The following is a 16,214-nucleotide window of genomic DNA, read 5'->3' as shown; positions in this document are numbered from 1 at the left end:
GTCGAAGGTATTCTGGGTGAAAGTGATCATGCAATGAGATTTCAAAAAGATTCTAAGAAAAGGAAGGAGTGAGAGCAGCAGAACAAGGCTAAAGCAGACTTTAAACTCAGAACTGGTAGGTAAGGTGCCCTGGGAAGAAAATCTAATGGACAGGAGAGCTGACTGTTTCTCAAAGAGACAATATTAAAAGGCATAACAGCAAACTATCTCAAATGAGAAGAAAAGATAGGAATGGTAAGTCGTCAATATGGCTCCATTAGGAGTTCTTTAATAACCTGAATATTAAAAGAATTCCTACAAAAAAATTGAAACATGGACAAATTGCTAAGGGTGAACATAAAAGAACAGCACAAACATCTAGGGACAAAATTAGAAAGGCTTAGATATAAAAGGGACATAAAAGGCAAGAAGAGGTTCTTTAAATACATTAGGAACAAAAGAAAGACAAAGGGAAGTGTGGGTCCTCTACTTAGCAGGGAAGGAGAGCTAATAATGGATAACATCAAGTAGTCATTTAATGTCTATTTTGCATCACTCTTCACTAAAAGGTAAACTGTGGCTCAACGTTATTACTATTAACAATAAAGGGGAAGGAACACAAGCTAAAATAGGAAAAACGGGGTTAAAGAATGTTTAGATAAGTTAGATGTATTCAAGTTGGCAGGGCCTAATGAAATTCATCCTTGGGTACTAAAGAAAGTAACTGAATCAATCTTGGAATGATTGCAATTATCTTTCAGAACTCATGGTGGACAGGTAAGGACCCCGGGGACTGGAGAAAGACAAACATAGTTCCTCTCTTTAAAAGGGGGAACAAAGAGGACCCAAAGAATTACAGATCAGTTAGACTAACTTTGATACCTGAAAAGATACTGGAACAAATTATTAAGCAATCAATTTGTATGCACCAAGAGGATAATAGAGTCATAAGTAATAGCCAACATGGATTAGTCAAGAATAGATCATGCCAAAGCAACCTAATTTCTTTCTTTGACAGGGTTATTGGCCTGGTGGATGGGGGAGAGAGAGAAGCAGTAGACAGGACATATCTTGATTTTAGTAAGGTTTTTGACACAGTCCCACATGACATTCTCATAAGCATATTAGGGAACTATTGTCTAGATTAAATAGCTATAAGGTGAGTCACAACTGGTTGAAAGACCATACTCAAAATGGGGTTTTACAGGGGTGCCAGCTTTTCATTAATGACTTGGATGATGGGAGTGGAGAGTACACTTATAAAATCTGCACATGACACTACGCTGTGAGAAGTTGCAAGCACTTTGGAGGACAGGACTAGAATTCAAAACAACGTCGACAAACTGGAGAACTGGTCTGAAATCAACAAGATGAAATTAAATAAAGACAAGTGCAAAGTATTACACTTAGGAAAGAAAAATCAAATGCACAACTACAAAATAAAGAATAACTGGCTAGGTGGTAGTACTGCTGAAAAGGATCTGGGGGTTATAGTGAATCAAAAATTGAATATGAGCCAACAACGTCACGCAGTTGCAAAAAAGGCTAATATTCTGGGTTGTATTAACAAGAGTGTGGTATGTAAGACATGGGAGGTATTTCTACAGCTTTATTTGGCATTGGTGAGCCTCAGCTGGAGCACTGTGTCCAATTCTGGGCACCATACTGTAAGAAAGAGGTGGACAAATTGGAGAGTGTGTAGAGGAGAGCAACAAATGTGATCAAAAGTTTAGAAAACCTAATCTATGAGGAAAGGTTAAAAAAGGGGGGCATGTTTAGTCAAGGAAAGAAGACTGAATGGGGGCTTGAAAACAGTCTTCAAATATGTTAAGGGCTGTTAGAAACAGCAGAATGATCAATTGTTCTCCATGTCCACTGAAGGTAGTACAAGTCGTAATGGGCTAAATCTGCAGCAAGGGAGATTTAGGTTAGATACCAGAAAAAACTCTTATTATAGGGATAGGTAAGCAGTGGAATAGGTGTCCAAGCAGGCTGGGGAATCCCCGACATTGGAGGTTTTCAAAGAAAAGTTAGAGAAATACCTGTCAGGGATGGTCTAATATACTTGGTCCTGCCTCAGCATAGTGAGCTGGACTAGATGATGTCTTAAGATCCATTCCAGTCCTACATTAAGACTCTGTGAAAATACTCTAGTATCAATTGTTTTGGGGAAAAAAACAGAAGTAGTAAATAAAGGCATTAATTGGCTTGAACCACCGCTAGTAATTTTCTGGGTTTAATGTGAATTTAAGATCACCTTTGTTAGATCTAGAGTCCACATACTTGTTCAATTTTATTCACAGGGAAGAATTCTGCTTTGAAAGGAGTTTTTGAACAAACTCCAACACTGCAGGGAACGGAGGGAGTTAGCCAATGCTGCATTCTAAAACAATCTTTCAGAGCTGCGGATTTCTAAAGACCGTCTTGCTTTACTCTCAAATTGCCAAGTTACTACCTCTATCTCCTCCACAATGCCACTCAGGTCTGCCTGCTGGGACAAGTAGGATGCCGTCTGTAACGCCTGAATGGTTCTGGAACAATGAAAATCAAAGCAGGGATGAGCAAGTAGTGTGTGATTTTATCAGTTTAAAAGCGTAACATCGTTAAAACCAAAGCAATTACACAGTTTGAATTACAACTGAAATGGAAAACAGAGGCAGTTAGTACATTCTGTCAGTCGATTTGTGGAGGTGGGAGGTTCTCAGGGGGCAACAGAAACCTGAAGAGGTACACAGGAAACTGAATATTTAATTTCAGCTATGTCAAGTAAAGGGACACTATTGGGTTAAGGAAAATGCATGTATATATAAAAAAATACTGCACTTGCATTACCGATAAAACCATGAGTCAAATTTTTTGCATTTTAGTGCTTAAGGATTTTCAGAGACGATGAGAATCCAGAAGTCTCCCATTGACTTTGACAGCAGTTGTGCCTGCCCAACACTTGTGAAAAGGAGAACACCCCTATAAGTCCCTAAATATGGATTTAAGGGCTGATATTAGGAACTTACGTTTGAAAGTCTGGACCCTAGATTATTCAAAATAAATTACAGTGTTACAAATGGATCACTCTCAAGGTGTAATAGTTTTCACAACCCCCTCTTCCCTTTTTTAAAGATGGATCTTCAGGTCGCTAGTTTCTTGCAACCGCTTATCTGTACTACACAAAATTACTTAGCATATTTTTCAAAATGAGCAGAGAATTGCTTAGAGTTAGGTGTGGGAAAAGGAACGGATGTAATTACAAGCAAAGTATACAACAATTAGGTCAAGACTCTCAATCAAATGTACTATTCTGACAGGACGTTTAATAGTAAATGTCCATTCTGTTCATGATCTACAAGTCTGTTCGCCAGCAAAGTAAGTGCTTATTACATATAGGATATGGTTTTCTTGAGTACATCTTCTACCTAATAAGCAAACTAAAAAGCTGATTGACATATGAGTGTCACAAACAAACAAACTGCACTGAAGTTACAATACTGGCAGGACAGAGCTTCTTATTTAGAGCCTCAGCTGGATGCTCAAAACAGAGAAATTGCTCTTGCAGAGCACACCTTATGAGATAAAACACATGACTGCCAATCAGTACAGGTAACTTCAGAGGTCTGAGCTATCAATGGGCCCAATACTACAATCTGCTGACAGGTTCAGCTCCCGTCGTCTTTCAGTGGGAGTTGAGGGTCTTAGCACTTATAAAGCTTCCTCTCTTCTTCCAAACAGCTCCATTCTCTTTTCAAGCTTATCAACTCGAATAAAGCTATTAACAAATTCTTCGGATGCTAAATATCACAATGCTTGTGCCACCAGACAAAGGATTCTCCCCCTCACCCTCCCAAATTAGATCACTCTTGACCTGTGAGCAATGGATTGAGGTAGAACACAAGCCAGATTCTCCAGAAATCAAAACAAACGAACTTTTACTGTCTAAAAAAGCCAGTCAGTTTCTTCTAAGATCATTGTTCTTAAAAACTGGTTTGCAAAACCTGAAGGTGGACAATTAAGGGAAGAAAGCATATTTTCACCTGCTCATTTACAAGCATTTTATTCTCCCAAGCAGTAGACATTGGAGTGGATAGAAGTCACCGCTGGAAATGCAGTGTCTAATTCACTAAATCTGCATTACAAGAAAACCATACAAATGCAAGTGCCCTTCACTTCAAAGAAAACCATCTTTACAAAGGATGAATATGTAGCTGATTGAATTGTTTTATATTTTGCAAAACTTACGCCAGGACATTCTCTTCCTTGCTAAGACGAGAAGTAAGGGCACTAAGTGCTTCCTGGGATGCTAGAGGAAGCCCAAAGCCACTCAGGGCTCCGACAGCGTGAAAGATCTGGTTGACTGAGGAATCCTCACTGACAGCTGCAAGAAGCAGCTCTCCGGTCTCATTTGAAATGACAACCTAAGACAGGACACAGAAAATGTAAGACCATGTTTAAATGACTCTGTCCTTAAGAATGAAAGGGTGCTCAATATTTGACCTAAGAATGGCCAGAATCTGGTAGGGGAAAAAGATCCTCTGTCATTTGTTATCTTTTAGGTTAAATAATAAAAACACAAAAACAAAAACACTTATTTGTATTGCAGTGGCACCCAGGCACCTCAGTCAAAGACCAGACCCCATTGTGGTAGGTGCTGTACACAGAACAAAAATATGGTCCTTGTCCCTAAGAGCTAATAAAGTATAATACGACCAGTTTTAGTGAGTCCTACCAAAAAGATAGTGGCTCCTTCTTTTTTGGCTATACAATAACTCACCGGGAGGGGCCCGAACAACATGAGGATCACCTCCCACCCCAAAAGAGGCTGGCTCTGCCTCAGATACCATATCAGCTATCTGTTCATGCATGCAGTTTGCTTGGTCAAGGCATTAGGGGTGGAGGGTGAAGTGGCAACCTTCACAGCCCTGAGATCCTCTGACACCAGGAATGATATGGAGGGGAATTTGTGTTGATAAAAGGGGGTGACTGTCCAGGGGCAGCAGGGATACCTGCAGGATAACCACCAGTGTTGCCATGTGGCATAAGGATACAAAGTAACTGGATAGTGAGGGAGGGCTGTACAGCAATGGGGGTAGCTATATACTCAGGTTTGGGTTGTACGTGAATTTTGAACACATTAAGGAACATTTCGTAACAAGATACATACATAAATTAGCAATCAAGTGGTCTTATGCAAGCACGTGTGTTGTGACAGTCTTTAATTATACGACCACATATTCCTTTCTACAGGGTCCACTGCTGCATTCAGTACACAGGACGGACACACAAGGGGGCAGAATTAAGGTTGCATGTATCACTCTAAATCTGTCATTTTCTAACTTCAGGTTTCAAAATCAAGCAGTCAATGTTATTTTAATGTAGTTTTTGTATGTACAAATTACAAGGGCCTCAAAGCTGTGCCCCTGCCTGAAAATGCTGATAGTGCTGAGGTACAAAAAACCCCCATATTGCTCTCTGCCTTATTAAAACTCAAGGTGAGGTGAAGAAGGTAAATTTTTGTCCAAATGTTCAAAATTGTTCAGGAGCAGAATACTTGTTTATATATCAACTTCTGCTTCCCCCTACTGTTAGTATGCTGCAAGGTGGCTATGTTTTAGTCATATTTTATATGTATGGTTTACTAAATGCCTTGGGATCCTCTAGGAAAAGGTGATTTTATATCATAGTCTTTATCCTAAAGCAGTGCTTCTCAAACTAAGGCTACTGTTTGTTCAGGGAAAGCCCCTGGAGGTACGGGCCGAGGGATGTGCTGACTGCCCTTCCTGCAGCCTTCATTAGCCTGAAGCGGCAAATCGCGGCCAGTGGGAGCCGCGATCAGCCGAACCTGCAGACATGGCAGGTAAACAAACAGGCCCATCCCGCCAGGGGCTTTCCCTGAACAAGCGGCAGCCCTAGTTTGAGAACCATTTTCCTAGAGGATCTCAAAGTACTTTGTAAACCATAAGATAAAACACAACCACTTTACAGCATGCTAACATAAGATGAAGTAATAGTTTTGGCCAAGAACAAAAGTAAATATTGAAATGACTATAATTTAGCAGCTTGAACTCACCTCACATCCAGGCAGAGCCTGACTGGCTTGTGCGGCATAGAAAAGGGAATCGACACTGTTGGGATCCACATTAGATTTGATGAAGTTACATGCAGCCTGTGCAGAAAGACAAGTCAATTTATGATTTGAGTCATGCCTGTTGCCACTAAACATGGAGTTCAGTGACACTCTAAGACCACCTTAAATACTCTTTCCAAAGGAAACAACTACATGCAATTCACATCATTCCTGTATTGACCAAAACCCCAAAGTAAGATAACACGCTCTAGAAAGCACAGTGATCAAATCATTTTCATGTTGTCTACAATGCAAATGAACACTGCATTAAAATTGTGTCCAATTTTACTAACCATATTGGATGTAAAATGTATTTAGCAGAGCCGCCTCTTCAAGGATGGAGGAAATCCATGTGAATAGTGATTTTATTGATTAAAAAACATGAAATGGTTAACAGATGATAATCCAGACTTCCAAAAATAAACAGGAGGAAAATCAGCTCAACAAATACAAACTTGAAGTTAAGCAATATGAATTTTTCTCTGCACCCTATGACAAGTTTTTCATTGACGACTAAAGGGATAAGCAGAGGTCAGATCGTTACAATAATGCACATAACTTGTGTTAAACTAGGAGAGAGTTTTCAACCATTTGTAGATATTATACGAATAGCTGCTCCTTGAATAACTGGAGACCAAATCTGTACCACAGAGTCTGGATACATTTATTCTACTGGATGAAGTTAAACAAGATGCAGTATTTTTGGGTATTAAAATATTATGAATTTGGTTAACATTTTGTTAATACTTGTATAATTGGTTAAAAAAAATTTAGGTAAGTTCATGGAGGACATGTCCATTAATGGCTATTAGCCAAGATGGTCAGGGATGCAACCCCATGCTCTGGGTGTCCCTAAATCTGTCAGAAGCTGGGACTGGACAATTTGAGTTGGCTCATTCAACAACTGTCCTGTTCTCATTGCCTCTGAAGCGTCTGCAATCAGCTCCTGTTGCAAGATCGTATACTGGCCTAGACCAGTAGTTCTCAACCAGGGGTCTTGGGCCCCCTGGGGGGAAACAAGCAGGTTTCAGGGGGGTCTCCAAGCAGGGCTGGCATTAGACTTGATGGGGCCCAGGGCAGAAAACCAAAGCCCCACCACCTGGGCTAAAGTCCAGGGCTCCAAGCTCTGTCACTCAGGGCTGAAGCCAAAGCCTGAGCAACTTCATAGGGCCCTTGAGCAACTGCCTGGCTTGCTACCCCCAACCCTAGTTTTCATATGCAGAAAAAAAAAAAAGTTGTTGTGGTACAGGTGGGCTGTGGAGTTTTTATAGCATGCTGGGGGGGTGGGCTCAAGAAGAAAAAGGTTGAGAACCGCTGGGCTAGATGGACCATTGCTGTGACCCAGTATGGCCATTCTTATCTTATTACTCTTAACCATGGAAAAGTAGAAGATCTAGAAAAAAGAAGAAAAACACACATACTGAACATGTATTGTCAGCATAGAAGCAAAAGCTATGCTACTGCTGACAAAACGGCGAGAGTCAAAGAACAGTAACACTATCATTAATTATCAGAGGGGTAGCCGTGTTAGTCTGGATCTGTAAAAGCAGCAAAGAATCCTGTGGCACCTTATAGACTAACAGACGTTTTGGAGCATGAGCTTTCGTGGGTGAATACTCACTTCATCAGATGCATGTAGTGGAAATTTCCAGGGGTAACCCAGATAACAAGGTCTGTTCAATCAGGGAGGATGAGGCTAGAACAGGGCCTCATCCTCCCTGATTGAATTGACCTCGTTATCTCTAGCTTGCTTGCTAGCATATATATACCTGCCCCTGGAAATTTCCACTACATCCATCTGAGGAAGTGGGTATTCACCCACGAAAGCTCATGCTCCAAAACGTCTGTTAGTCTATAAGGTGCCACAGGATTCTTTGCTGCTTTTACTATCATTAATGGTCTAGAGCAGGGGTTCTCAAAGTGGGGGTTGGGACCCCTCAGGGGGGTCGCAAGGTTATTACATGGGGGCCACAAGCTGTCAGCCTCCAGCCCAAACACTGCTTTGCATCCAGCATTTATAATGGTGTTAAATTTCTAAAAAAGTGTTTTTAATTTATACGGAGGGGAGGGGTCGCACTCAGAGGCTTGCTATGTGAAAGGGGTGACCACTACAAAAGTTTGAGAAACACTGGGCTAGAGGAACTATTTATGAGAAGGATTGAAACAGCTGACTATGTATAGCTTAACTAGGTGACATTTGAGTAGGGTGATGTGATATTTACACACGTTTAAAAGATGGAAACACTAAAAATGAATTACTCATAGTAGGAAAAGAGTGTAAAGATGCTAGGAGCTTAGGATATGCTGGGGATGCACGCCCTAGAAATATATTTATATTATAGTCAAGAATAATAGGAGAAAATTATGCGGGAGTTTTTCCACTATTCCAGCTAAAACGAAGCTACTAGAAATGGGACAGGCGCACACTGCAAATTCCAACTTAACACAACTGCAAAGTGGTCATCAGATTTCAGTGAAAGTGAACCGTTTTGAGTAAACCAGCATGACAAAACCCATTCCCCACAGTCGATACTCAATGACAAAAGGGAGTTGAAAGGTATGCTAATACAATGGCAAGCTAATGTAGTAAAATGAGTGGTCTTGTCAGTACTGACATTTTATGAGTAGTAACTACACTAGATTCTGCTTATTAGCAATGCCTCAGTTGTCAGCAAAATGTTGCTATTATCCAGCAGTTGCCAATAAGCAGAAGGCAGGTTTGCGAGGGAAGAAAGTGCTGGGATGTGCCTCTCCTGGCTACAGCCCTGCAAAATTGCCTGGGGGCAGGACAGAAGGTGGGCTGCAGCCTGGATGCCCAGGCTTTCTATGGGGAGTAGGAGTGCTGGGGGCCCCTGAAGGCACATGGCACCTCTCCCTATGCTCTCCGGGGGCTGGGACTCAGCACGTCCCAGCACTTTGTGCCCTGCCAGGGAGCTGCAGCCAGGGAAGAGTGTGGAGAGCACAGTAAGAGGTACCATGCAGCATCAGCATTCAAGCTGCAGCTCTTCTCCCAATTACTGTCCTACCACATGCTCCCCTCACAGCCTGCAGCCCCTTACCTCCTGTGAGATCCTTGTGTGCATGCATGCCTATTGCCAATACCCAAACCCCATTAACAATAAAGTAAATGGCATGGGACTGATTCACTGCAAGTGTTACTATTAACCAGAATCTTTTAATATCCGGGTTGTTATTAAGCATGATCTACTGGAGAGGAAAATGTAGTTGTGAGTTTTCCGAAATAAAAAAATGCAGTATAGTACTACAGTACGGGACGGGTAAAATTCACAATCAGTGTTACTGATCACATATCAACAAAATGCTGCACTTCCTGTATTATATTTTCTTCTACATTACAACACAATAGCTCAAGAAATGCCAAGAAAACTCAGATCCTTAGCTTGAAAGAAGACGAATAATTAGTATTAGTAAGTTATTTCAGGCACCATTCTAATGTTACTGCTTTTGGAAATACTTAGTGCAGCAGCAGGTACCTAAACAAGTTACTGATATGCAGAAATGCTTCCACCTGGTCTCAAAACCTAGGATTTAGCAACATATGAAAAAGATCTCAAGACAAAAAAGGGTGAGAGGTGAATTTTTTATGACTATACAATTTACTGCAGCATCTCCTCACTTGTTCATCAGACACTTGCACTCCCAGCTTGCTGAGTCCTACAATGGAGTAAAAAGCAGCTTCTAAATCATTGTATGGGCGGTCCAAGGAAGCTTTCAGTCTCTCCACATCACGCCTTGTGAGATAATGGGTAGGTGTCAGGGCTTGGATGCTGGCCACAAACGTTAAAGCCAAGATGAAGGAGGTGTGTGAACCTGAAAAAAGAAAGATGCCATTGAACAGAGTGTATTTTGTTTCATTAACAGAAGTCATGTTTGGCTTTAGTGAATAGTTAGCATTGCTGGACTAGCAGTTACTGTGGTCCGCCCAATTGAAAACACTTCAGATGGAAATATCTATTCTGGCGCATCAACGCCACAGAACTGAGCAGGAGAACTTAGTCTGAAGGCCACTTTTGGTCTTTCATTCTTCTGGATAGCACAGGCTGAGAGCACTGCAGAGGTGATGCTCTCAGATCCCAAGAGGCAACCAACAGCAGTCTCTGAATAATTCTGACAGTTCTGAATAGTGACCAGTAAAACCGTTCAAGTCAGAAGTGGTGACATAAGGCTTTGCAAGAATATTATAGATAAGAGAAAGATATTATTTAAGCTGCACGACTGCTCAAGAGTCCCTTGTGAGCAGTTTACGAAGCGAAAGATTTGACTTGGATCCTACATAACTGAAAGGGCTCCCAAGGGAGGTCAGGGGGAAAGCTGCTCAGAGGGCAGCTGGGGAAACTAAGTGCAGGAAAGATTTCAGTGTGGGATTGCACCTCAATTGCACAATTGTGCTCTGCTGACCTTTATTTTCCACTACCAGGTGGGAAAATCATCAACAGCACTACTAGAAATAGACAGTGCTAACGTAATTGTCAAATTCTGGCAGTCCTGTGCGAAAAAGCAAGAGAAAAAAAAATGACAAGGGGTGGGACAACTGCATTAAAACAGAGAACATAAGCACAAAGAAAGACAGCCAGGTCAGGCTAATGGCTTTTGACCTAATTTTCAAAACCATAAGTGGATCAAGCCCCAAGTACCTTAAAGCCCCATTTCAATCTATGAGCCAGTGCGACTGCCGTGCTCCTTCGGGACAGCGCAGGCCACAAAGCCCAGGGGAAGTGTAGGAATTAAAGCAGGGAGGGATTAAAGAAGGGATCTGGCCATGAAATGCACTTCCAGAGGAGAACTAGCAAGGCCAGAGCCTGACCATCTGTAGGGAACCTGCGAAGCCTCCCTCTTCCAACACAATGACACAACCTGCACCCGGAATCCCTCGTGTCTGTGTCAGGCAGCCCCCGCCAACGTGAAGGGAGGCCACAAAAACTCCCCAGGCTGGGAATCAACGGATCCCAGAAGCCCCCGCCCCCGGCCCCCTAGGGCTGGGGATCCTACACGCCCGCTAGGGACACACGCCCCGTGCACGGGGCAGACCAGCCCCCCTAGGGCTGGGGATCCTACACGCCCGCTAGGGACACACGCCCCGTGCACCGGGCAGACCAGCCCCCCTAGGGCTGGGGATCCTACACGCCCCGTGCACCTGGCAGACCAGCCCCCCTAGGGCTGGGGATCCTACACGCCCGCTAGGGACACACGCCCCGTGCACCGGGCAGACCATCCCCCCTATGGCTGGGGATCCTACACGCCCCGTGCACCGGGCAGACCAGCCCCCCTAGGGCTGGGGATCCTACACACACGCCCCGTGCACCGGGCAGACCAGCCCCCCCTTGGGCTGGGGATCCTACACGCCCGCTAGGGACACACGCCCCATGCACCGGGCAGACCAGCCCCCCTAGGGCTGGGGATCCTACACGCCCCGTGCACCGGGCAGACCAGCCCCCCTAGGGCTGGGGATCCTACACGCCCCGTGCACCGGGCAGACCAGCCCCCTTAGGGCTGGGGATCCTACACGCCCCGTGCACCGGGCAGAGCAGCCCCCTAGGGCTGGGGATCCTACACGCCCGCTAGGGACGGGGCACGGGGAACTTGGGGGGAGGGCGGAGCACAGCCCTTGGCGCCCCCCGGGCGGGGCTGCCGCGTACCGGCCCGGGAACGCTCCTCCCCCGACCATGCGGCCCGGGTCGCACCTAGGTGGGAGGGGCGAGCCCCCGACAGGCGGAACCATCTCGCCCTACAGGGGGAGATGGGCAGTGCGCCCCCGCCGCTGCCCCGGGAAGGGGGGGAGGCTGCTCCTTACCCGGGGCCGCCATTCTCCCCCTGGCCGCCTCACCAAGGGAAGCAGAAACGTGTCTGCTTCCGCCCAGGGCGCCGGCCCGTACCACCTGGCTCCGCAGGGAGGGGGGCGTGGAAGGGACGCGGAGGGAGTCAAACAGCAACGGGCGCTGGTGAATTGACCCGTCTCGTCCCTTCCGAACGGGGAACAAGCACAACGCGCCCTGGGAAGTGGGTGGGAGCGGGAGCAGCGCTGACCAGTAACCCCGCTCCCTGGTGAGGCAGCGTGGTTCACGCCAACCGGTTCACGTCGGGAGAGGGGCGGGACCCTGGCGGGGATGTGTATTTCGCTGATTGGTTGGATGCCCAGCCACTCCAATGAAGGGAGGCCGGTTTAAAGGGGCAGTAATAGGAAAAAGTTAAACTGTGGGGAGCAATGGCCGGAGCTTTCCCTGCTGCCTGCAGGACCGGGCCTGCTGGGGATTCCTGTCCAAGTAGGATCTAGCCACGTCCCCACGCCGGGGCTGTCCATGGCAGCGCGGGGCTCTTTGCCCCAGGCAGGGGTGCCCCACTGAGCTATGGTGGAGCCAGGTGGCTGCTGAGTCCTGGGTGAAACCGAGCCTGCAGGGGCTGCTCCCGATGCCGCAGCCAGACCCGGGCTAAAAGTTCAAACTACCCAGTGTTAACAATTGGAGCTAAAGCAAAACCTCACCCTCAACAGGCTGCTGCGCCTCTCACCGGTGCTTCCCCCCGGATAACCCCGAGGGTTAGGAATCACAAGCCTTAAGTGCTCAAAAATCATGAGCCAGTCCCCCTCCCCATGTTCTGGATTTTGCTGAGAAATCACAAGTTTTATAAAAATAATAAATGACAGGTTCTTTCTGTTTGCCTTCTGGTTTCTGAGCACTCAGGGTGCACTTGCTTCACATCTTCTGGCCTTTTTCTGCAGCATTGCAGGTTAGAAACTTGCTTTAAAAAAAAAAGGCAAAGCTGTTATTTTCATGCATTCTCTTGATTCCAGCAACAAGGGCTTTAAAAGGCCCTCAAATATCATGAGACTCATCATAAAGTTGCAGGATGGGGTGAAGACTGCCCCAGCCTACAGGGGCACGGAGGGGTAGATTCAGAGAAGGTTGCAGCAGAGAGATGGTAAAGGGGGTTCAGGGACCATAGCATTGGAAAGAGCTGAGAATTGCTGAAGGGAGATGAAGTTTCTTGGCAGGGCCTACAGCATCATAGGTCTGGCCGCACTGAAATGGGGACAGGTGCTGGGTATGGATAGAAAAAGGGCAAGAACCACCAAAAGGTAGTGATGGAATGCAGAGATTGTTGGGATGAGGACAACTGCAGGGACCACTGCATGGATCAGCATTGTCAGAGCTGTCCCTTGGGTTAGGCAAATTGGGGTGACCACTCTGGGTCCCATGCTTCAGGGGGCCCAATGACCAGTGCAATTGGTCAGTCCTAGAAGATGAATCTGTCACTTCTGCCCTGGGCCCTGCACCCCTCTAGGGGCGGCCCTGAGCATTGTACATGGATGAAATAATGAATGGTATAGAGAAGGGAGATATCTCTTCAACTTCTTTCATAATACAAGAACAAGGGGACATTGAATGAAATTGAAAGGAGACAGAGAAATCTAAAGCTGATGAAAGAAAATACTTTTGCATGCAGGGGTGCTGGAACTAGGGGTGCTGGGTGTACAGCTGCACCCCCTGATTGAAGTGATTTCTATCATAAATAGGGATTAGAGTTTTGTTCAATGGCTCTCAGCACCCCCACTATAAAAACTGTTCTAGTGCCCCTGTTTACATGACTAGTTTGTGGAACTCACTGCCACAAGATATGATTGAAGACAAGAGCTTAGCATGAATCAAAGAGGGACCAGCTATTTATATGGATAAAAGGAATATCCAGCGTTAGAATAACAATGATTAAAACCAGGGTAGTTTGAGAAGAGATGTAATCCCCCTGCTTTAGGCATAAGCCCGCCTCTAACTGTGGAGAGCTAGGAGGAAACTTCCTCTGGAGGTAGGGTTAGCCCCCAGATGCTTACTGCAGAATTTCTCACCCCTTCCTCTGACACAGCTGGCCCTGGCCATTGCTGGTGACATGATACTGGACAAGATGGACCACTGGTCTGATCCTGTACAGTATGTGTGTGTTCCCTTCATCTACAGGAGTTGTCGCTCCTGTTACGATAGAGGCTCATTGCTGGGACAGTGGGGGGCAGTTGCACTGCTGCTGTGGTGCTGCTCTAGCACATTTTTCTGCCAATAAAAACAGGAGGCTTTTGGGGCTGTCAAGCCAACTAATTCAGCACTTAAAAGTCATTGTTTGGCTGACAAAGAAAGAAAGTTTGATTCTTCATCTGCCCTGCAGAGGGTGCTGGAATCTTATCTTTTGTTGTTTCCCAAGCTATTCCTAGACCTACTGTTCAAAATCCAGTTTCATATGTTCCTTCAGCTTAAAAGGCACCTACATTTAAACAATCAGGTTCCAGAGGCTCTTACTTTTTCCACTGTGGATGATGATTTCAGAAAAAAACAGCCCTGAAGTTATTCACGTGTGAAAAACAGCCACTGGGAAGGCAGTGCCCTTCTTTTCATAACTTTAGTCTGATCTACTTTTCTTCTGCCTCACATATTGTTCACACTATTGGACTGAGTAGAGAGACTAGCTTCCTGATAGGTTCTCACCAGCCATGGGATGTAATGCCCTTTGCTTGACTTTTGTGTGTTAAGAATATGCAGTAGAATTAAGATGCCAATGGAAGAACTGACATGTTTCCTCTCCCACCAAATCAGGCCCAAAGTTCCTGGGGAGCTGACACAATCCGGGGGTGTCAGCTGCTCTTGGTGCAACTCTCTACTAACTGGTCCCCTTCAATTCATCTACCATTAGACCAGGCTATAACCTCTTAACTTAAATTGAGTCCATCAGTCCTTAAGCTCCTGGGCTTTTATTCTCCTTTTGTCTCCATGTTAATGTCTCAGGGTCTCCTGCCTGTTGCCCCTCCATCACACTAAGCCTTTCTGCCTCCATTTTCCCTCTCTGTTCTCCCCCTCTTTATAGTTGGGCTTGTTTTCCTTATTGATCCCAGCTGTGGTGCATGTCTCCACGCTTGGCAGTTCTGGCAGCTGCAATGGGATAGTAGTGCAGGGTGGTCAGTCTGATTGCCTGTAAGCAGGGAAGACTCTCTGCTCCCTTCTGTCCTTGCCCAGTGTGGGGCTTGTAAACCCCATTGCAGGGGGTTATACTTAGAAAAAGGGACATTGTCAAGTTGCATATTTATTCCCTCTTGGCTGCCTGCACACAAACTTTCCCAATACAAGTTGAGCGTTTCCAGCATCCGACATTCCTAGGATCTGAGAAGTAAGCTGTGTTCTTTCCACTTTTATTGAATCAGTTTTATGCCTTTTCAAAGTGCCTGTCATGGTGCTATCTAAGCACTGACGGTAATAAAGACGACTCTGTAGATAGGCACAGCTGAGAAGGTGCAAAATCTCAACTTTGAGATGGAATCATTTTTAATAAAGCCCATTATGGCAACTTGATAGCTTGATTAGGAATGGGATATAAAACATTTTATCTCCACGTCGCTGGTTCAACCACACACGAAGTCAGCAGATATCCAGATTTAGCATCCGCTGGTTGCTCACCAGACTGTGTGAAATGAGGTGGCTGTCTCAGCTCCATTTTTAGTGATAGATAGCCACAATCACAAAATCTACTCACTGAACAACAGCCTTGCTGGTCAGACTAGATGGCCATGCAGACAGATCTACCTTCTCGCACTGGGAGTTGGTTATTCCAGATGAGGGTTGAGACCTATTAGCAGGGGGCAGAAGAGGTACATTTGCAGTGTGTCTGCCTCCTTTGTGGCTGCACAGAGAACTTCAGTCTACAGGGCTGTTACTCCAGCATGTTTCACCAACTACACTTACTCACACACATTTATTAAAAATATGAATAACCCCCACGTAGTTCGCCAGAGCTCAGACCCTGTGCAGGTCCCAGGTGGTTGGAAAAACTTAGATGGAACTATTTTCCGTCAGAAAATACAGCTCCATTGAAATCAAAACGCTGAGAGAAACTGGGTCAATTTTGCCAAAATTTTGTTTCAGAGGAAAAAAAAAAAAACAGGAAAAAAAAAGTTCCTACCATGTGGAAATGTCCAACTTTGTCAGAACAAAACACTGTGATTTCTCACTTAGAAATGACTTTTCATTCTGAAGTTTTTGAATTTTGTATTTATATTATAATTTTAAAAACTCCAGTGAACTATTGTGATTTTGTCAAATCTAATGTTCTGATCTATCCAAAACAAACT

At 45.0% G+C, this 16,214-nt stretch overlaps 1 protein-coding gene across 2 annotated transcripts in view; it reads right to left on the bottom strand.

The window, feature by feature from the left end:
• RPN2 (ribophorin II) overlaps positions 1 to 12,125 on the bottom strand; it is a 32,586-nt gene extending 20,461 nt beyond the window's left edge. The window contains exons 1-5 of one of the 2 annotated variants that reach the window (XM_050917330.1): positions 11,907 to 12,125; positions 9,732 to 9,925; positions 6,038 to 6,133; positions 4,210 to 4,385; positions 2,435 to 2,510 (exon numbers count right to left, since the gene is read on the bottom strand). In XM_050917330.1, coding sequence (XP_050773287.1) covers positions 2,435 to 2,510; positions 4,210 to 4,385; positions 6,038 to 6,133; positions 9,732 to 9,925; positions 11,907 to 11,919 — 555 coding nt within the window. In that variant the 5' untranslated portion in view covers positions 11,920 to 12,125. The remainder of the gene's footprint in view (positions 1 to 2,434; positions 2,511 to 4,209; positions 4,386 to 6,037; positions 6,134 to 9,731; positions 9,926 to 11,906) is intronic. The other variant, XM_050917331.1, reaches the window with a different exon arrangement.
• Between the last annotated feature and the right edge of the window lie 4,089 nt (positions 12,126 to 16,214).

Source organism: Gopherus flavomarginatus, chromosome 11, assembly GCF_025201925.1.
Source record: "Gopherus flavomarginatus isolate rGopFla2 chromosome 11, rGopFla2.mat.asm, whole genome shotgun sequence".
In the NCBI taxonomy this organism is placed as follows: Eukaryota; Metazoa; Chordata; order Testudines; family Testudinidae; genus Gopherus; species Gopherus flavomarginatus.
Note: the sequence above shows the minus strand (reverse complement) of the source record. Positions and strands in the feature narration are given on the sequence as shown.